General features: G+C 37.6%; 1 protein-coding gene across 17 annotated transcripts in view; it reads right to left on the bottom strand.

Annotated features, from left to right (window-relative positions):
• Positions 1–21742, bottom strand: part of ROBO2 (roundabout guidance receptor 2) — a 1042455-nt gene that overhangs the window by 98832 nt on the left and 921881 nt on the right. For all 17 annotated transcript variants that reach the window (XM_074532752.1, XM_026794852.2, XM_014268608.3 and 14 more), the window contains 2 exons: positions 8657–8781; positions 4315–4486 (listed from right to left, as the gene is read on the bottom strand). In XM_074532752.1, the coding sequence (XP_074388853.1) occupies positions 4315–4486; positions 8657–8781 (297 nt within the window). The remainder of the gene's footprint in view (positions 1–4314; positions 4487–8656; positions 8782–21742) is intronic.

Here is a 21742-nt window from a genome sequence, read left to right on the forward strand (position 1 = left end):
AGAGATAGGACAGGAATCACTATATAACAAGAAAAATGTAACACATTTTAACCTTGATACAAAATGTTTAATCTCATTAAGGTTCCTTATGACTACATAGCTCAGCCATTTGGCAAAATAAAAACGGATCTCAGCTCCCACCAGGGTACCTGAGTATATTCAAATTAAAACTTAGCTGTGCAAGTTATCCTATAGATTTAACGTAAACCAGCAAATCCCAGTTTTCTAGGTAGCAAAAATTAAGGAAGAATAACTATTTAAGTTGCTAACTATTCCACTGTGGTTATTTGCTTCATCTAAGTGCCTTTCACACGTGTAGCAATGCAGGTATTTTCAAAACCTACTGCATTACAGATATTGTTCTTTGCCATGTAATTAGATTTTTTTACAGCCCAAATGAGGAGCTCATAATCCTTTAAATGGCTCTGATCAATAGTGTAATTGAAAGCCTCCTGGCCAGAAGGAATCTTCATTTTCAAGGGTGTTATGGGTGAAAGACCACTACAGGTTTCCATGACACTAAGGCTAAAGGTTAAATGAACACTTAGAGTTTCCACTGATCTGTGAACGGCTGTATTGTCTTCACAACTATGACTTGTAAATCTTCTCTAAAACATGTGTGTGCTTGCATTCCTACTACTTAGGTCCTCATTAGTAAGGATCCAAAATTAGGTTAGAGTTTAAAATAATATATATGTCAGAAGCATTATGAAGAACAGAGGGCTAGTGAAAAATAGCCACAAAATGGTGTGGGGATTAATAGCTGCTTTGAAAACATCTTAATTCTAAAATTAAATTTTACATTTTAATTAGTTTCTTTTCATAGTTTTCTCCTAGCTGGAAACTCCTGTCTCTGTTCCACAAAAACATTTTGTGTGCCCACAAGCATATTTGCATGGCAAAACAGAAGTTGATTTCAAAATTACTTTAATTTTTAAAATGGTTTTGAAACTATTTGCCAATATTCCTACATCTGCATATTCTGGTAAATGAAAAATTAAGAGATTCCTTTCATGTTAAAATGCATCTTAACTTTTGAAGAGATTATAGGAAAAGGACAAATTATATTTGTTCATTAACAGTGTATTCACTATAAATGCAGTTTGGATCAACTGAAACCATATTTAAATTTGGGGGATATGTGGTCAAATTACAATGGAAATTAAGAGAAAGACAAAATGAAGTCTTTACTTCTGCACTTCCAAAATCAAAATTTAAAACAATTTTCCTGGTGAAATGATAGGTAAAATCAGACAAAGGTAATCAGACAAGTGAACACTCATGATAGGGCAGGGTTCTGTCTGAAAGGTAGAAAAGCAGAGACCAATCCCTCATCTGTCTCTCTATTTTTTTCAGAAGAGCTTCACAGGAAGTTGTGAAGTTGTTCTGATTTTCTCCTGTTTCAAGCTGTCACACTTGCTATAAAACATAGATATAAAACTTTGGATATATTTAAGAATCACAGTGGTCAGATTTGTAGACAAGGAAACTGTGAAACATTTATTAATAAATTTTAATAATTATTGAGGAGAAAATAAGATTTTCTCCAAAATATTCTGTGCATGATTGACAAATACTAAACTAATTGGAAACTATTCCTTTTATGTTGAGCATAGACAGAGATGGAAGCACTTGGTTTATTTGCATGATCTGTCATTGTAAGATTGTGAACTGCATATTCATTTCTTGTGTTTGGAAGGATTGCAAAGATTCTTCAATTTTTAAATTGATTTTGCTTTTCCAGATGTGCATTAGACAGTGAATTACATGATAGCCTTTCAAGAAAACACAAGATTTGAATTTCAAATACGCTGAAGGCTCTTAGCACAGTCCATAATCAGCAAAATTATCACTCAACTCAGCACATTTCATCACAGCTAGTAATCTCTTCTCATGTGAACACTCGAGTTAAAAATATTTCCAGTAAAGACTTGTAAGTGCAAAAATGTAACAACTGAAACACTGCTATATATGGTATAATTAAGCACTTGTTTTTCTGCACATGACATGTTTTCATTCTGTATTGGAACTTCAATTGGATCTAAATTACTCTGGATCAAACAAAAATGTGTTCAAAATGAAAAAGATGGCTCGCCACTATTATTAAATCATTAACCAAACAGAAAAATTCTGGGCTAGGAAGTAAAACTGAAATCACCAGCCAAAAACTAGAGCACTAATGCTTAAGCATATAGCTAGCATGCACAGTGTTTATCTTTTATTATATTCTTAAAACTATTAAATTAGATTTCCCTGCTGATAAAAGTCATTAGCTCCCATAACTTCTGCTCAGCATCAACCAAAACAGATTATTTAGACATTTATGGTTAACTTCCTAACTAAAAGCAATTAAAAAAAATATCTGTGATCTAATGGTACATTTATTCACATAATCTCAGCTCTATAATGTTGTTTTGGCACTTCTCTTCTGACCTCACCTGCCCTTTGACTCCGGGATGAAATGGCATTTCTATAAAGCAATCTTGTATTATTTCATAATGATCATGCTGACAGTGGGCTCTGGAAAGCATTTGAGGAAGGCAGGCCCTGCACTTCTTGAGCAGAGCCACCAGCTATTACTCTCTCGAGCTATGTGGAATGCACACTGCCTTTAATCAGAATTACCCGGAGATGAGCTTGACTTTCAGCAGGGACACTTTCCCTTGGCTTTCCAAACAAACTAATGAAAATTCCAAAGAGATCAATTAGGATTTATTTTTTCCCCCACACAAGAAAGAGATAAAGGTGGATCAAAGCCCTTGGCTGTCAAAAGGAAGAATTTCTCATCACTAGCATCCTTGAACCCGATTTGATCCGCTCAGCGCCTGTTGCTGTAAATCTGTGCAGCATCAGCAGGTGTGACCATTTAACAGCTCAATGTCCTCCCAGCCAATGTTTGTGTGTTCTATTTATTCCAATCACAGTCATGGCCCTGAATCAGGCAGCACTATGGACAGATATTAAAAAATATTGCCTTTCCATTCCTTTTAAATGACCTTTTAATCTACATTTAAATTCGAATTGAATGAAAATGCATCATTTTGTCATAGACCATGAGAGGAAGGACTTAAAGAGATTGCAGAGTAAAGCCAAGTCTTTAGTACCCACAAATTATAGAAAAGCAATGTGCTTGAAGAGATGCAAGGATAAGGCAGAAATTATTTCCCCTTGTCATAAAAATATAGGCAGCTTTTGGAAAACAAAGAAAAGGCATCAAATTAATGCTCAAACCTCTATAATATGAGCCTGAACCTCTCTACCTGTCACTTGTGATGAATATGCTCTTGTGAAAAGGCAGATTATTCAAAATTAGACATCTTTTCAAACTTTCATGGTGCAGGCAGGTCTCTAAGGGAACAGTAAAAGTAGACCTCTGCATATAACAACAGTTTTAATGGCAAAAATTCATCAAAGTCTGTCAGGAGATATTTAATGTGTCAGTTAAGATAAGGAATAATGATGCTGGGGAATGCCACTGTCTCTGACTATAAGAGGGATTCTCTTGTTTTCCTCGCTAACATGAAAGGATGCAAACTGCCTTCTATCCACAATAAGATGAAGAGGGATATCAACAGGATTCCTGACATATGAAATGGATTCATGCTTGTAGATAGGAAACCTCAAGGCAGGATGAATATCAAACCCAAAAATTTGAAATGAAAGGCATCAAGACAGACCATGTTATTCTTTTCCTTTTTTGAAAACTCTTCTCCACCTATGGATTTTTATGACTTTTTTCACACCTACCCCTCCTGAGGCATTCTTGGAACACAGTTCTGAGGCAGGTGCTTTATTCATGGAGGGACTAAAGGGCTGCATGTTGTAGGCAGCCTAAATCTATGGTACTCCACCACCTCCAGAGCAACTGTGTTGGTTTAATTGAGCTAAGGACACATCCCCTACTTGTCTAAGATAGGACTGAGGACTGGTGGAAATGGAGACACATTTCTTTCCACTTCAGTTCACTGCTTTAATTACAAACCTATTCACTCTACATTTTTGGGGGTAATTTTTTTGCAGTCCTATCTTAGCTCTAGCAAACCAAGCAGCTTCATTTCTCACCAAAACTATTCGAAGCTTGTTTGTCCCTTTTTCCCACTGTTAACAAACCTCCAGAAAGCAAGTAAGAGGCAAACTAGACTTTGATGCCTTTTTTACTCCATAGGCAAAAACAGAGACCTTTTCTCCCTTTATTTCCTATAGAAAATTGTCCATTTACTTGTATGATTTATGTGATCTCACATGCCTTTATTTACACTGTTTTTAATGTACTTTTGACAGGAAAGAAAACAATAGGAATTTCTAAGAGCTCACCATCAGTAACCTCCAGCTGAGCCTTTGCTAAAATGCTTCCAGCAACCGTCAGTGCTTGACAGATGTAGTAGCCTGCATCAGACCTCTGGATGTTGGTAATGGTGAGGTCCCCAGTTGGTGACACTGAATATCTGCTGTTGGGCTGCAGAGGCTGGTTTGGGAAGAGTAGGTTCTGCAAAGACAATTCATCTCACATCAATTCAAAACACAAAAGCATCGCTTTTCTTTCAGCTACACAATGATTTTTCCTTAAAAGTACTATAAATAATCGAGGACAAAAAGTAAGTGTGGTTCTGACTTTATGAACACATAGAGCTGCTTTCCCTGCCTTGGGCAACTCACAGTTTAAATTAGAAACAGCCTTTTGACAGCTCACAGTGCTGTGCTCTGACTGGGGTGTAGGCAAGGAGACATTTCCCAACAATCACACTCGAGTGATTTATATTTGTGACACATTCATCTTCAGTCTGAATGCAATTGTAATAATATACTCAGCTATCAAACCAGAAGGACATCACACTACAGCAAACACTAGAAAACTAGCAGCAAGCATTGAATCCTGGAGACCTGAGGGAGCAGAGCACTATTGTTTGGCTATGAAAATGTTCTGAGAAAAGGAGAAAGTGAGATCATGGCACACAAGTAAAGCTGGGAGGAAGACAGAAGCATGTCATGAAGTAGGAGAAGCTGGCAGAGCATGAGAGTTTAAAGGAGAAGTAAAAGGAAATTAAAACTGTGATAAACCAAAGGAGAAATGTAGCATAGAGCCTGGAGGGTGAATAGAAAGGGTACTAATCTGATGTGGAAATCATCAGAGAGAAAAAAATAATTTCATGTAGGATAAGATATCAGTTAGCACAAAACAGGGAGATTAGTTTTTGCCTTTGGGCTGGATTGGAGAAAAGAGAGACGTCAATAATAATAACTGGAATGGCTCTAGTAGTCATTGCATATGATGAAGGACTGAGTGAATCAATACTACAGATCCAAAAAGGTTTTGGTGGTGAGAGCTGTGTTTTCAAGGAAAAAGTTATACCCTCTGGCACAGCTCTTGTGAATAAATAAGAACAGGAAAAGGAAGGAAACGTGAAGAGAAAGGGTAGCAGCGTTGCCCAATGAGACAGAAAGGACAACAACTTAATAATTAAACAACAGTAATTTCAGTAAAATAGGGTCTGGATTTCATGTCAACTCAACAAGACTCTATGAAAAGTAGTTTGCATCAGGAATACCCCAATACACTGTTACCATGCTGTGATAAGCTTTCAGTCATTACTGCAGCCCTGTGCTTTCTAATGATGACTCCCTACTAACTTTTAGGCTTGTCTGTATTGACTAAAATAAAAAAGATCTCAAAGCGTGGAGTAGGGTATTAAATGAATTTTCTGCAGATCTGTTTCTTCTGAAACAGGCCTTGATAGTTTACAGAAATTATTTGCAACTGATAAGCAACAAACTGCTTAAGAAACCAGTAAGAATTCAAATAAGAAAAAAACTCTGTTTTTAAGTGAAACTCACGCCTTTATTGTTTTGGCAGCAAAAGAAAAGAGATATGCTTTAAATAAGATCCAACATTCCAAGTATCCTTATAATTGTATTAACCTACTGGGTTACTCATCACACTTGGCTTTTCTTTTACTGCCTTCCAATAGCAATGTTCAAGAAATTTATAACAGCAAATTTTTCCTCAAAAATCAATATTCACCCAGTAAACATTCCAGATAATAGGGAAAAAAAGTGTTAAAATTCTGAAACAATTTGAGGTTATAGGACTAAGTGGGTCTCAAATAACTGCCCTGTTTTCTGAACTGCCTTGAATAGTTTTTACCTGGCATAAGGTACCTACTGCATGAGGGTATTATGTAAATATTATGACAAAGAGGAGAAATTTGACGTAGCTGACCTCAACTTCATCTATCACTCATTATGTAAAGTGTAAAAACAAGCTGAATGTAAAAGACAGTGCAAGGATTAAGCTGCTAATTCTTAAGAGGAAAAAATAGTTGAGAACCCTCTTTATGATTTCATTAGAAAGGAGAATCAATCCTTGTTTTTATCTTTAGTATGGGCTTCTCTGTTCTGGAAAGGTACCATGTCCCAGTGAATATTCCACACATCAGGAGGAGTTCACCAGTCTCAGGACTTGTCCCTTCAAAGACCAGACAACTATAAACTATAACTTGTCCTAAATTACAGCACAACCCCTTTTTAAACGCTTTCCACGTTTTCACTGGTTTTAATTACCTGTTGGGCTGCTCATCTGGGCACAGTGGTGGCATGCTGGGCTGCAAACAGAGGGACCAGAGCCATCTCTGATATAGTGCCACTGAATTTATCTCAAGGAAGAATTTAATCCAGGGAGTTTAAAGGTTACACACGCTCTGCCCTCGCACATGTCATCAGCAAGCGGCTGCTGGGCTCTGGGGAAAAGGCTACCAAGCACAAAGGACCAGCTGTTTATACACAGGCTGGCACAAAAAATTACTCAGGAGGGAACAGCTCCCCTCCCTTCCAGCTGGTTGTGCTCAAAAATGCAGCATTGAGAAATGGATTCACAACCAGAAATGCCCTACAATTACTGGAGTGGGATAACGTGACTATATAACATTACTTTGAACACTGGAAGTGATGCTGCAAACAGTCCCCCTAAAAGCAGGAACAGCATTGCAGACACAAGCAACAATTTATAGCTGGGAGGTAAAGGTGAAAAACCCTGTGATTTGGCAAAAATTCCAGTCTCCATCGCTATGATGATGTACACTATGTGGAAACTGTCTCACTCTGTGACATCTCACTGCAAAATCTGACAAGTTATACACCGAGATGGCAACCCCAACCTGTGTTATTTCACTGATGATCAATTAAGATCAACATGAGAATGCTGTAAACTACATCGAGCCATGTTTCAAGGTTTGATTATAAACCATGAAAGTATCAATTTTTATGTTGCATTTATTTGCCAAAAAAGTCTATTCTAACCCTTAGGGACCCAGTTCTCAATATGGTAATTAATTTTCCAGGTTTGTAATTAAGCAGCTTCAACATTGTACAATCAGTAGGTAATAACATTCAATTAAAGACACAAGATGCATTTTCACCTTAAAATGTTTTTACCCTTGAAGTGATACCAATGGTAGAGGATAAAATAGAGTATTAACACTTTTCAATTACGCTAAATGACTTTAATCCTGAAAATGATGTCCTACTTTAATTAGAAGCTCTTCTCTTTATTACAGCATGATGGATGTCCACTTTATTAGATTCAAGTGTGACACTATAAGCTCACTTTACATAAACATTACCATGTTATTAAAATGCTCTACAAGGAAGGGGTTTGAAACGTTTGCTAGCACATCAGTACTTCCTACTTTAATTTCAATATGCTATTCTACCTTCCCCTTGGAAAAATTGTCACCTTAGTGAGACTCACAATACTGTGCTTTCCAGGATGTGCTCCTTGGGGGCTGGATTTAAATTTCTCTAAATATTACACTGAGAGATACCCACTGAAGGTTAAGCTTGCACTCAGACAATAAAATAATCACACCCATAAAGTAATCCTTTTGTGTCTTCGTAAGCCACCAAGACAGCAGAGAACAAAATGCTGTCAGCATGGTCCTGGCATTCTGGACCAGTTTTCTGATCTCCTGAGAAGGTAAAGCAGGAGATCAGTGGTTCAGCTCTTATTTCACCTTTTACCTGAGCTGATACACACAATGTCTCCTGTAAAGAAATGTGGTGGCATCACATTCAGATACTAAGCCATAAAGTTAGTATGGGCTGATGGCAGTGCCAATTGCTGCCTCACAAATTTTGCCTTTAAAGAGGATCAGGTAAATATTTCCAAGCCAGACCTGGAAATTTCTTGAGACAATTTTACTGAAGAAAGCATCTGTGTGTTCAAAACCTTTATCAGTATGCTCTATGAGAAAATGCCAATGCAAATCAGCTTGCTGGATACATTTTGCTTGATCATGTCTAGACAGGTTGTGAACTGTAATTACTGGCTCTGATTAGTTCAAAATTGAGTCATACCTTTTTTTATCTGCTGTGCCTGTCTCATCCACCTGTTTGTTGGGGGCTTCAGAACAAAATAAATTTGTTTCTTTCTACTCATCAATACAGTGCCTAGCACAGGTTTCAACAACTTAAATGGCCTTTGTGTTCTTCAAAATATTAAAAAAAAACTGACACAAATTTCAGTAGAGAATAGTGATAGTTTAAAAAGACAAATTTCTGTGAAAGATGAAAAGAACTGTGAAAGATAGTGTAAATAATTTTCCTTAAAATTTAACAATATAACTAGAAAGACTTGAAAGACTTAAAGGTGCTTGCAACTTACCTGACTTCCTTCTTTTTGCCAGAAAACAGCTGGCTGGGGATTTCCTTTAGTTTCACAAGGAAAAGTCACAGTTCGACCCTGGGCTACAATCTGGTCTCGTGGTCTCACCACAAACTGTGGGGGAGCTACAAAGTAAGAAAAACCATGGTGTAAGTTTAGCTTATTTTGCAAGGGAGAGAAAGGGAATATTGAAGGAAAAAGACAACATTATGGAGATTTATGTCAGAGGACATGACACCAGAAACATTCATTAGTATAGACAGAATTAATATATAAACAGAAACAACAACAGCGACAGAGAGCAGCAATATATGTATGTGACATCCCCAAGGTATTAAAAAAAATTAAAAAAGGAAAGAAACATTACAACCATACATGCTAGAGTCAATTCTGACAACGTTAAATGCTAAAGAGCAGGAGTCAGGTGTTTATATTGCTGAGCCTGGATGTATTCTACCTTTGCTCTGGCAAGGCAGCAGCACCCTCAGATCCTCTCACACTTCACAGAGCTTGCTGGAGCTATCTTTTATTGCAAGGTATGAATTAGGATAAACAGACTGCCTTTCTTAATCTGCCCCTCTGGACTTTTAAAAATGATTGAGAAAGGAGAGGAAGGTCTGGATGACAGCAAAAGAACCCAAGTTCAAGAGCTCCCTTACTCCTCTTAGAAGCAGTGTGGCCAAGAATGGTGTGGGGAGAACTTGCTGTAAAAAGAATTGTTGCTAAAAGAGCATGAACTTGGCAAATCCAGGTTTCAGCTAGTTTAAAAAGTAGAGAGAAGCAAAAGTCGAAGAGTTGATGGGGAGAGGTGAGTGGTGAGTAAGAAGGAATAGGTATTTCAGGAGGTAAGCAAGACACAGAGAAAAGAAAAAAGGAGACTGAAGTTAAAACAAGAAAGAAGAAGCAGGACTGGGAATGTTTCCAAGTCACTGGCATTAACAGTATTCAGTCATAGGGGACCAGGAAGCACAGCCAGAAGTGAACAATTTTTAAGAGAGGGGCATAGTTTGACTGTCTGGAGGGTAATGGTGGAGAATAGAGAGTCAATGCTTGAGAATGAGAAGGTAGAGAAAAGGTGCTAATGAGTAGAAAGAGAGTGGGGAAGAAGTGCTGGAGGATTTGAGATAAAAAACTTGAAATCAACAATTATGTTGAGCAGGATGTAGAAGTAAAGCAAATGATTTTTCTACGTGGGACATGAAAACTCTCCACTCTTGGTTCATCACTGGAATTCACTGGGATTTGTACTCTTTTGCATATTTTAAAAATGTAAGCAGCATCTCCAAATATTCTTATCAAAAGACTAGCTAATTTCAGGGGCAGGCTGAAGCAGGGAAAAAAAAGCACAAAAGAAACTCAAATCCCTCAACCCACCCTTGTTTTGTTCTATTCCACTGCTCGTGTTGTGGGTGTGCAGAGGGATGGTTTAGGAACACTCAGCTTTCAGGTAAACAGAATTTAAGTGTTTTAGAAAACCGTATTTTCAGCATTATAATTACAAACTATTTAATTAGGCACGAAGAGCAATCAAGACCCAGCTTCCGATTACACCTGCTGGCAGCACAGACACAAACCTGCTAACTGCATAGAAATGTGAGCAGACCTGATTCTCTTGAAACACACTTGGCAGTTATCTCATGAGGTACTTCCCAAGGCTTTACAGATCAGCAGGAGTCTAAAGAGCATCAGTCGAGTAGTGCTGGCACTCTTAAAACAAGAACTGTAAAGCACTTAATAAACACAAATCACAATCAGTTTAGAAGGCAGAGGGTATTTTCTTGTGCCTCACACTCCTAAAGAGAGGTTTGGGCCTCTCTGGAGAGAAATGTCCACCTCTTCTTCCACCTTAGGAGGTGATAATCTCATGAACAGGCAGGACTAAGGGTGAGGTGCCCTCTTGCTGCCTGTTTACAGCCATGTCATTTGAGGTTTCTATAAGGTGTTGCTAAACATACTCTAGGAACTGAACTCGTGCTACACCACTCCTCAAGGTTGGTTTCCCCCACCTTGTTTCACCCAGCATATCCATGTGCAACCCCCCCAGGTGCCAGGAAATGACAATGTGCTAATCAGGGCAGTGTTTGGGCAGCCCCAGGACCACAATCTTCCTATGGTGCACAAAAAGCTGGAGTCAGGAGCCCATCCCATAGATCCATACTAAGCAGGATGGATGGCTAAATTCCCTTCTCAGGCTTGCTTGGTGTCCTGGGGGGTGCACAGACAGTGCTCTCTGACAGCTCAACAGGAGCAGGAAGGGCATGGCATTTCCATGAGCCTGTCCTTCAAATCATGTAACCGAGTAATTGCAAGGGAGGCAAGTTTAAAGGTTCATCTGAAACACTCTCACACACGCAGATCTCTACTATAAATCCCACACTCAGAGCTCTAAACAGATACCACACAACTGAATTTGGCACTGTAGCATACCTTCCAAGGATCAAATTAAGGTAATTTAGTAGTCAAGGAACAACGAAAAGAGAAAAAAACACACCCTAGTTTCCAGTTTTTGACCTGTCCCTAGTTTTCTAGTTTACAACATCTCTCACTTTCCAAAGAGCAGAAAAAAGTTCTTTTTTTTTTCTTTTTTTTTTCCCCAATCAGACAAGGAAAATAAAACTGTAGCTCTGACATGGACTGACCCTGCTGCTCTATTCTCTCCCTGCCACACCAAGTCCTCTCCACCATTTGACCACACTACATGAGAAGATATTTGGCCTCACAGTTACTATGTCAAGCTTTCTCAAGACTCCAGCAAACAATCACCTATAGTTATGCAACAATATCTTTTCTAGCTTTGCTCTGCAGCCTTAATTACCAGAAATTCACTATAAAATAAATTAATCAGAGCTTTTACTCACATTAAATAGAGCACTAAACCAGCTCCTTCAGACAAAGTATTTAGGACCATAATTTTAAAAGACATGAAAACCATTATTTTTCAAAATGAAATTACTTTGCAAAACTAAAATTTTGCATGCACTTAAAAAAATTATTCAAAGATGGAGTTATATAATGAAGGAAATCTTCATTTTGTCATAGTTTGGTGTCATATTCAGCAATAGCTCTGTTTACAGACAGCCTCTAGTAAAAATGCCATTGTTTACAGCATTTAAAGACTGTTTTCACCATTTCAGTTTTATCATCTGTCAATTTCTAGTTGAACTTGAAAACTGAAAGTAACAGCTAATAATTGCAGCAGTAATTCTTGGTCAGATGGAACTACCCAAACACTGTGACTGTCATTATCCCCAGAGAATGCAGCATGACCCTGCTCAGAGACAGCCAGGCTTCTTTGACAGAACAAGCACTTGTGTTCTTCAATTTTCCTAAAAAAAGGGCTCATTATATTCACATATGGATGCTGTTTATAGATACAGACAAATATTATTACTTCCATTCTGCAGAAGGGTTAAGTGAGATCATGACTTGCTCCAACTGCGGCTTCAGTGGAACACTGGGCAAAATTTATTCAAGCCATTATTGCTGCTTTCAAAGTAGGTGAATTTCTAAAACATTCTGAAAATGTACAGTTAGAGAAGTAACAGCAGGCTTGATACGCTTCAGCTGTTAAAGTTATGGGGTACTTTAATGCTTAGTTCAAGCTAAACATTGAGATCATTAGGAGGATCTGTTGAAAAAACTTATGAAGCAGCAAACTGAGTGTTGTGCCTATCAGACTATTACTTTTTACTATTTCAGATGTAACATAAACTAGATGGGAAGAAGCAGAGTGGAAAACCTCCTGCTTAACTGACATCTGAAAGTCAAAGACAGTGGCTCTAAAATAGAACATATTGCTTGGATTCCAGCAGACTAGCAAAAACATGGGAAGAAAAAGAACAATTAAGATTACAGACCCAATATACTTCTATTGAAAATTCCTTTCCTTTTTTTTTTTTTTTTTTTGAGAAATTTAAATAGTACACAGTAAATTAGATTTGATTTTTGGCAAATTATGCTTTGATACTGCATTCAGCAAGCGCTGGCTTCAATCAATGTCACACTGGAGCTCTGTTATGCTAATAGATGATATGGAAATCAGATGGTTGAACATGAATAGAAAGCACAGGCCATGTTCAAGGGGGCTTTGAGATGAGGGGATGGGGGGACCCTAAGGTTAATCACATCATGTTCAGAACTGTTTTTACAGCATAGAATAGTGTTCAACTGCAGGAGCTAAAATGGAGATAAAAAAGCATGAGCAGTAGTTATGTTGTTCAAAATGGGAAGAATGCATTCTGTTGTACTCTTTTAGAATGCTGGTGGTTTGTGCATGATATTTTGAATTGGTATTTTATGCTGTTAATAAATGTATATGAACGTAGCCCCTGCTCTGGTGTTAAAGAGCTTTAAAACAAAACAAAAACTAAAAAAGCTGAAAAAAAGCTGCATATTACTTCAAAGCGATTTCTCAATTCTACTCCAATCTTAATATTTAGCAGAATCTCTAATCTGATAGGATGGATTTAATGCATTTCTTAGTATTGCTGCTGAATACTGAAGGTTACACCGAGTCAACAGGAGCTGATAAAGCTGCTGATGCAGAAAAGCTTGACTGAGACAGAAAGTTCATCCCGTGTAGGTGAACTCTGGTCATCTGATAAGAAATGTGGTAGAAGACTCAGAAGGGGAGGGGAAATTTAATACATAAAAATGTGAATTCATAGCAAAAAAGTACATTGATCCCATATCAAGTACTAGGAATATTTTTTTCCAGTGACAGTTTTCTCAACTGATCTTGTGATTTGGAGTTGACATGGAGTTCAGTGATCCTATGGAATGGTCTGGAGCACAAGGCTGATGAGGAGCAGCTGAGGGAAGTGGAGGTGTTTAGCCTGGAGAAAAGGAGGCTTGGGGACGCTGTTGCTCTCTACAGCTCCCTGGCAGGAGGGTGTAGCGAGGTGGGGTTGGTCTCTTCTCCCAGGTAATAAATGATAGGCTTAAAGGAAATGGCCTCCAGTCATGCTGGAGGAGCTTTAGATTGGGTTTTAGGAAAAATTTCTTCACCAAAAAGACTGTCAAGCAGTGGAGCAGGCTGTCCAGGGAGGTGGTGGAATCACTATCCCTGGAAGTCTTTAAAAGATCTTGAACATCTTTTCATACCGAAACAATTCTATGATTCTACCAGGGAAATGAGAATTTATTCAAACCTCACTAAACCTGGTAGAAATTCTCCTTTGGGCTTATGTGGACTTTGGATCAAATCCATTGGAAAAAAAAAGTATTACAGGAAATGAGTGACAGCAACAAATTTCAAGGGCTTAAATTACAGATTTGACAACCTTTAATTACAACTAATTTCAGTTGATAGTGAACTGCACATGAAATTCATCATGGAGATTACTTAGTCAAGCTAAAGTGATAAAGATGAGGGCTTCATTTTAAACTGGAATTGTTTATCATCCATTGATATATTCCTGTGACTGGTTCAAAGGGGGCAAGGGGAAAGACACCGACTTGTAAATATTCTAAGCAAAATTCAGATTTTGCTTAGAATTGCTTGCTACTTGCTCTAAGGAACAAGTAGAAACACACTGGCTAGTAAAATAGTAAGATTCTGTAATACTCTGCTTCCAGCAGGGAAGAGACAGCAGGCAAACCTAAGATTTCCACCTACACACTCTTTTTCAGCATTGTACACCTACAGCAATCAATTAATTTCATTTGAACAATCAAGGTTATATCTGGTACAATAATCAGCCACTCTGTCTGGAACTAGGAGAGTCAGCTGGGTGACAAGATAATGTCACCTTCCCCAAGCTGCTTTTTTACTTTGGAATACCCATCAAATCTTCTTTTGCAAAGGTTTGGAGCTGGTATCTCAGTGCTCCCCTCAAATCCTTACTGCAGTGACAATATTCCTGTGGCACCCTCAGCTGCACTTGATGCACATGGATATTTTAAGACATCAAACTCAATTCCACTCTTACAAGTACAAATCAAGACTTGCCTCCACAAAATTTACACAGAGAACAGGAGGAGCCCATAGAGCTCTATGTAAAGTAATGTCTATTTTCAAAAGTGAGGTAACCCTTGACACTATCTATGGAATAGAACTACTTATCTGTAGGACTGCTTTGCCGGTTCCTAATACCAGCTTAGACTATTGAAGGCAGTAGAGGAACTCTTTAATGAAAAAAGAAATTATCTTCTACATTTCTGTGTCATTGGTTAAATTTGCTGTTGGATATTGAAATTTTAGATGATTTTGTGATACAAATACAAAATAACACTGTAAGATCCTATTTATACACCTTGTAAGGATATTTAGCATGAGCTGCCAAGAAGTGCAGATACAAAAGTCTAGAAATTTTGAAAGATGTTTTTCAAGGCTACTATTGCTGATGGAGTAAATAGAGGAAAACAAAAAAGGTGCAGCCTCAAACTCCAGAAACATGGGCTGATTCAGCAGTTCTTCCCTCAAATGTTCAGATCTTCTTAATGGGTACTGAAAGTGATGTGTGGTTGTTAGGACACAAAGTTATTAGTGCATTATTAGCTGTGACTACTGATAAATCAAGGGTGTAGCCTCTGACACAGGAGCCATTACAGAAGACAGAGAGGATGACAGCTTAGGCCTATTACTAAATCAGATCTTTCTTATCAAGGATAAACTAATGGAAGCTAAGGATAATAATTCTCTTTAAAGAGAAAAGATATCTCAATCTTATTGTGCTCCAATGATTAGGTGTGCTCACACACAGGGAAGGCAGTAACTTTTTAGCACTCGAGTTACAACTGAGTTACCTGGAAAATGAGTCTCCTCTCTTATTCTGCCATTCCCTGGGCTGTATGACAGCAGTAGCCTTTGAAACAGATGCATAAATCTCATTTGGCAGATTATTTTTGTTTTGGTTTGTTGGTTTGTTTGGTTTTTTTTAACTATGTCTTCTTGCTTGTCCATTTATAGTGCTCTCTGTCTTCCATGATTTCTTCTTCAGGAAGAAATCACAAAAATGAAGAATGGGTAGGTTGTGGGGATAACAAGAGATTTATGAAGCCCTTCACTACACCCATTATATTATTTTAAAATCACATGTGTGGAGGGGTTTGGAGTCTTTTGGAAAGCAGCTTTCCATAACCTAGGGAAGCCTGGATAATCCATGGCTTGGATACCACCTTTGACACTGCCTCCAAATTAGTTCCCATGTGTCCTGCAACAACAGGTCAAACACACAAAGGCAGAAGCACAAGTGGGGAGAACTTCTGGCAGGCTGGAGGAGAGGAAACGCTGGGGAAGAAGAATCAGAGCAAGAGGGAGAGAGCAGGGGGGATTATTAGCAGGACCAGTCCTTCCCTCAGTGTCCTTCACACTGCTGCTGTCTCATGGAAACTGAGAAACTCCTTTTGTTCTGGTTTGTTGCTGTTTTCAGATGAACCATGTGTAAACACAGCATTGTGAAAAGAGCACACTTTGATCATTTGAGAATGCTAAACCTCCTTTCATGCTAATTGTTCTAATTTTCAATTTAAATTCAGGTTCTGAATTTCACATATAACAACATTTTTATCCTTCAGTTGCTCTGAAACCCTGAAGCAGATAATCTCTTAAAGCATGGAAGCATAAGTATTTTTTTCCTTCTTTGCAAGAGGTGAGAAGTCTAGAGAATCAATAAATAAAAGCTGCTTACTGTCCTAAATAGTTTGATACACAGAATCTCTCTTTTATCCTTGCATGACACAAAAGAATGAAGTGGGATAAATCTGCACGGTGAGGAAAAAGATTTTTTCCTCATTCTTCCCTAGGACTAATGTCAATTAAAAAATACACTGAGAATAACTATTAAAAAATTTCAAGTCGGCCTCCTACATAGCCAAAAAGAAAGGTATCTACTTTCCACTCCCCAACCTGTTTTCCAGTGCTCTGACTTCAGGAACAGCACATTTCCTGGGTTCCTCCTCCTCTTTGTTTTACAGTGCATTTAAATATTCAGTTTAAATATCAGTCCTACTTTTATCCCAGCATTAGACTGTACCCTATTCTTATCTAGTCATACTCTATTTTATTTTATACCTTCTCCAATTTTTTTGGTGTTTGGAATTTTACAGATGTTACTGAAAAATCCTATCTAGAAAGTTTTTCATTTAGTTTTGGTGCACTTAAAGGAAGGGATAATAACTTCCATTAGACAGGACTTGCTCTAATTTGGACAATGCTTTGTAATTTTTTTGCTTTTTCCCAAGTGCCTGAGATTCAGGACATACCTTTTGCTCAGATCACAGAGAAAAGAGGTGCTCCTCTAGAATCTTAACACTTTAGCCTGCTTGGTTTTTTAAACTGTACCCTCAGGGGATGGCTGGTGCTGCTCTTACTGAGTTTACCAAACAAAACAGATTATGCCAACGAAAAGACACGCAATGTGCCTTGATTCCTCTTTTCAGGGGAGATAGGAGGATGGTTTGTTGGCAATATGTTTAAAAAGGAAAAGCACAGCTCTTGCTGATACAGTAGGATTTAATCAAAATAATGAGTGTAATCTGGTTAGCTCCTTCAAAGGGACATGAATTCACACACTGCAGAGAAGAGCTAAGGAGTTGATGAGAAGGGTAAAGAGCCCAGACAGGCCCACAGGCTACATCTACAGTGAGGAAGGTGACAAATTCCTGGTTTGTTCACCCTTGAGAATAAAGAAGGCTGAGAGGAGATACTCTGCTCGATTTGGGACACTGTTAAATGAAAAGAGAAAAAGAAGAGAGGAAGAAAAATGGCTGTTTATTCTCACACTGAAGGAGTAGGGCACACAGTAGTTTTGCTGTTGAGTAACACTAAGATCACATCCAAGCTGTAAATTGGCGGGCAGGAATAGAGCAAAGAAAGTAAAGGGAGAACTGAATAGATTAATGTATTGATTTCCACGTTCCTCTTGAAGGAAAGGTAACCAATTACTTCTTTTACTGAAGGGAAGGGAAAAGCTTGGGGAGAGCAGCACATCAACAGACCTTTTTTACACATTAATCTTCAAAGGCTTATGGGTATACTCAGAACTGAGAAGCCAAAGAAACAGGAAAACAACTCCCACTGATTTGAGAAACTTTGAAAGTTAAAAAATAAAAGTTATGCATTAAACTTCCTAAAACTTCCCCAAGCCAGAGCTCAGCAATTAAAAAAAATTTAAAAAATGGGACTCTTGATCACTTCCTATACTTCAGTGATTGAACTTAAGGCAATATAGAGATGCTAAGCAATTGAAGATTTTTAGAGTGGCATTTATAGACTACAAAAAATTGTAACATGTCACCTCCATATTTTATTCTCTTACTGGCATAAAAAGCAATCTGAATTTCATTCTATAGCAACTTCTTAAATGTGAAGAATTTCTGACTTTTTAAAAAATAATGATGTCTTACTCTTTTATTTAACAAGTCCAAAAAGCCCAGTGTCCACTGTTGTCCTCTCTCCCAAAAATTTCTGTAAGTGGTACCAGACAGGCAAGAGAGCACATTTTTATATAAATTTGAGATTTCTGCCACTGAAATATGGCATGGTAGCACCAAGCTTGATCTCATCTCTCTGTCACACACCAGTCCACATTACTGATATTTTATAAAACCTCAGTGTCTCAAGTGAAGGTGATATGTTCATGAATGTAATTAAAAAAAAAACAACATTCACTGTATATAGATTTATCTGCAAGAGTCAGAATGAAAAAGAATAAAGAGAATTCTTTCTCACTTACCAATCTGAACTATCTGAGCAATGTCACAAAACCTAATACAACCTTCTGTAAAATATGGCCCTTTGTATTGTTTTTCATGCTGCACCACTCTTAACAGACCATTAAGTCATGCCACACTGATTTATGTAATGAAAACTTCCCAGTGCAGATTGAAATGCATCATACAGTCATTTTGCACTTAAATGCCAACAGATTGCATTTAACTAATAGGAAATTTGGAAAATTCATGGCAGGTGTTTTAGTTGTCTCTTCACCATCATGACAGAGTTTAGGTTTTGTACTTAGTCTCCCTTTAGTCCCTTAGCTAAGTTCAAATACTTCACTTCTACCCTGGAGGCAAAAAAATCCAGGCATTTGCTGCAAGTCTCTTCTTTTTGGAAATATGAGCCACAGCACATGACCAAAAATTAAGTAAACTTGACCTACTGCAAAGCAACTGACTTACAAAGAACTGTATTTTCACCTGGACTTAGTTGAAATTATTTTGCAAACGGAGTGGTACTTGGTCACCTGACTGGCTTTTTGTATTATTAATAAAAAAATAACTATTATTAATAAAAAAGTAACTAGGATATCAGACAGATCTTCACAGATATTCCATTTGAAGCTCCTCCATCTCAAAGCAGTACAGCAACTTCCTTTGAAAAGAGGGTACTGAAACTTTTGGGCTCTTCCCAACTATTGTGCTTCTGTTCTCCTGCCCAACTGCCATAAGAAAAACAGCAGAATGCAAAAATGAGAGAATTCTAACTTGCTCATCTGGAAAATCTACCTAATGAGTGAAATAACTACAGAAAGGGTCTAAATAGGGATAAATATCTTATTTCCCAAACCCATCTGTTGAAAATCCTGTCAGAAATCTTTTCAAAAGGTTATAAATAATCTATTTTAGAAACAGGCAACACATTTATTCCTAGCAGCAAATTGAAACATGATGAGTAATCTGGCACAGAGCTTCTAAATTCACCAGCTGCCACCCACCTCAGGCAGCATCGTACCCCATTTTATCTGTGTAGTATGAACCATTTGTTAATAAGTGCTTGAATCAAGATGGTCATTGGTAATCCCACTCCTAAATTTTCCATTCAAGCTGAAATTAGAATGAAAATATCATACCTAACAGAATACAAATATTTGAAACAGGCAAAAACTGACGAGAAAATAAAGATTATTTTGTCTGCAACAATTAATACAAATCTAAATAATTAAAAATATATTTCTCCACTCTTCATTGGAAAAAAAAAAAGTTTGGTCTTATTTAAAAACTAATATAGACAAAATATTGAATTGGAGACAGTGATGGAAGATGGAAGTACCTAGATAACTCTCTGGAGTAATGAAGAAAAATTAAACTTTTAAGTGCTCCCCTGCTAACATATACATAAATATACAAATAGACTTCTGTTGAAATGTCATCCTCCTGGAAAGCTGTGAGATAATTACACAAAGCCATGTTTTCTTTAGCTTCCTTTAGGTAAGGAGAGGTATTTTTGCTCTGTATTCCACTTAAATTCTTGAACAAAAAATGCCACAGGATTTGACTCCCTGTGCTTGTTAAATGACAATTTTAACAGAAGACTACTTGGTGGAGAGGGAAGTTAATTTGGTTTTTCTTACCTGACTTTAAATTAAAGAAAAAAAACCAAAACAGGATGGGTAGCTACCTTATGTGCCTAGTTTGGACTGAAACAGAGCTGTGAACAGCAGAAATTAGTTTTATTTGAGGTACTTAAGCAAAAAACCCATTACAGGTACACACTATCACTTTCTACAAGTACAGGATCCGATAAAAGTGACTGACTCTGATCTGCTTATACACAGCAATCCCTACATACACTTGTATGAGAGTTCTGTGTGAAACATCTTCAGGATTAGACTATTTTACTCAATATTCCTTTCACAAGTCACAAAGATAATTACTAAATTTAAAAATTTGATAAGGACCATATGCCTATATAGTAATTATTTCAAGATCAACCATTCTAATTTCAGTTTCCTAAATAACTTCTGTAGAAGAATACATTTCTTGTATTTCTGTTGTTCTCTTTCAACAAAATAAAATAGCCTAGGCAGGGAATATGTGGAATTGACCCCTGCATGATCACACAATCATATACTGGGACATAAAGTAACTTGAGACCAAGACCTGCTATATAAGCTTTGGAGATGGAATCAGGAATGACTCAATGGTCAGAAAAAAACTGAAAAAGATTCAGTGCTCTGAAATGAGACACTATCACCACTGCTGAAACCTATCATTTTCTTGTGAATCTCCAGTCATTTATTTTATGTAGTTTTCACAGAGCTTGAAATAGTCTTCATTTTTATGATTTTTTTTTCCTTGCCTGTCTTTCAAGAGTCAGTAAAGTAAAAAAAAAGTATCTACAAGCAACTTGTAATCTTGTGGCATTTCTTAGTAAATGAAGAAGCACATTAAATTCACACCACATTTTCTAAGCACAGGTGAATTTTCTCCTGAGTTTGCTGCAGTTTTACACTTCTGCAGCTCCTGGGGATAAATTCCTTGAGAACGAGCCTAATGGCAAAACAACACAGTAGTGATTTGGGTTTAAAGCTTGCTATCAAAATCCCAAATGGAGAAGAGTAAATTTCTATTCTGCACAGGGAATTCTCCAGGTGTGGATAAGCCATGCTGGGACTGTGGAGGTGTTTGGCTTGGTTCCATGGATGTCAGTTCAAGCAAGTTAATAAGATGGGATCACCCTAGCACAGGAAGCAGAGGCCTAACCTGGATTTTATCTTTAAATTACTCCAATCTTTCTTCCTCCAAACTTAGAACAGCAAAGAGCTGAGATGAATTCAAACGCCTAAACTTCAGTCAAACATATCTAACAAAAGTTTTGACTAGGTAAATATAGACTGAAACCCTCATCAGGCTCCATAAACACCAGTACTGACTTTTTACACTAATCCAAAAAAAACAGAGTTACCATAATGTTATTCTAAAAGATACATTTAAATACAAACTACAAATATCAGAGGAGCAATGCAGCTCATTAAACTAAATCCTTGTAGGCAGAGAGTAAATATTCATGAAAGAAAATTGAATCGTACATTTGGGATACTTCTGAACACCAGAAGTGAATTTCAGCTACTGAGAGTTGCAAATTTTCCATTATCCTCAGCAAGATTTTTATGCATTTACAGAATTTCAAAGGCACAGGAAATAATAAAATTTTCATTGGAGGGATTTCAAACCTAGAGGTTGTCTTCCTCAGGACTTGTTATTCAAAACAGCCTGCATCCTATACAGTGCACTCCAACATGCACCCAAGGGCAGAAATCAGTGATGAACTCCCTCAGCAAGCACAGAAATCTACTCCATCCCCTCCTCAACTTCAGGACTTCTTCATTTCAGAGCTCTTTGAACGATACAATACAAGAAAGA

The sequence above is a fragment of the Zonotrichia albicollis genome, chromosome 2 (genome assembly GCF_047830755.1).
Source record: "Zonotrichia albicollis isolate bZonAlb1 chromosome 2, bZonAlb1.hap1, whole genome shotgun sequence".
NCBI lineage: Eukaryota > Metazoa > Chordata > Aves > Passeriformes > Passerellidae > Zonotrichia > Zonotrichia albicollis.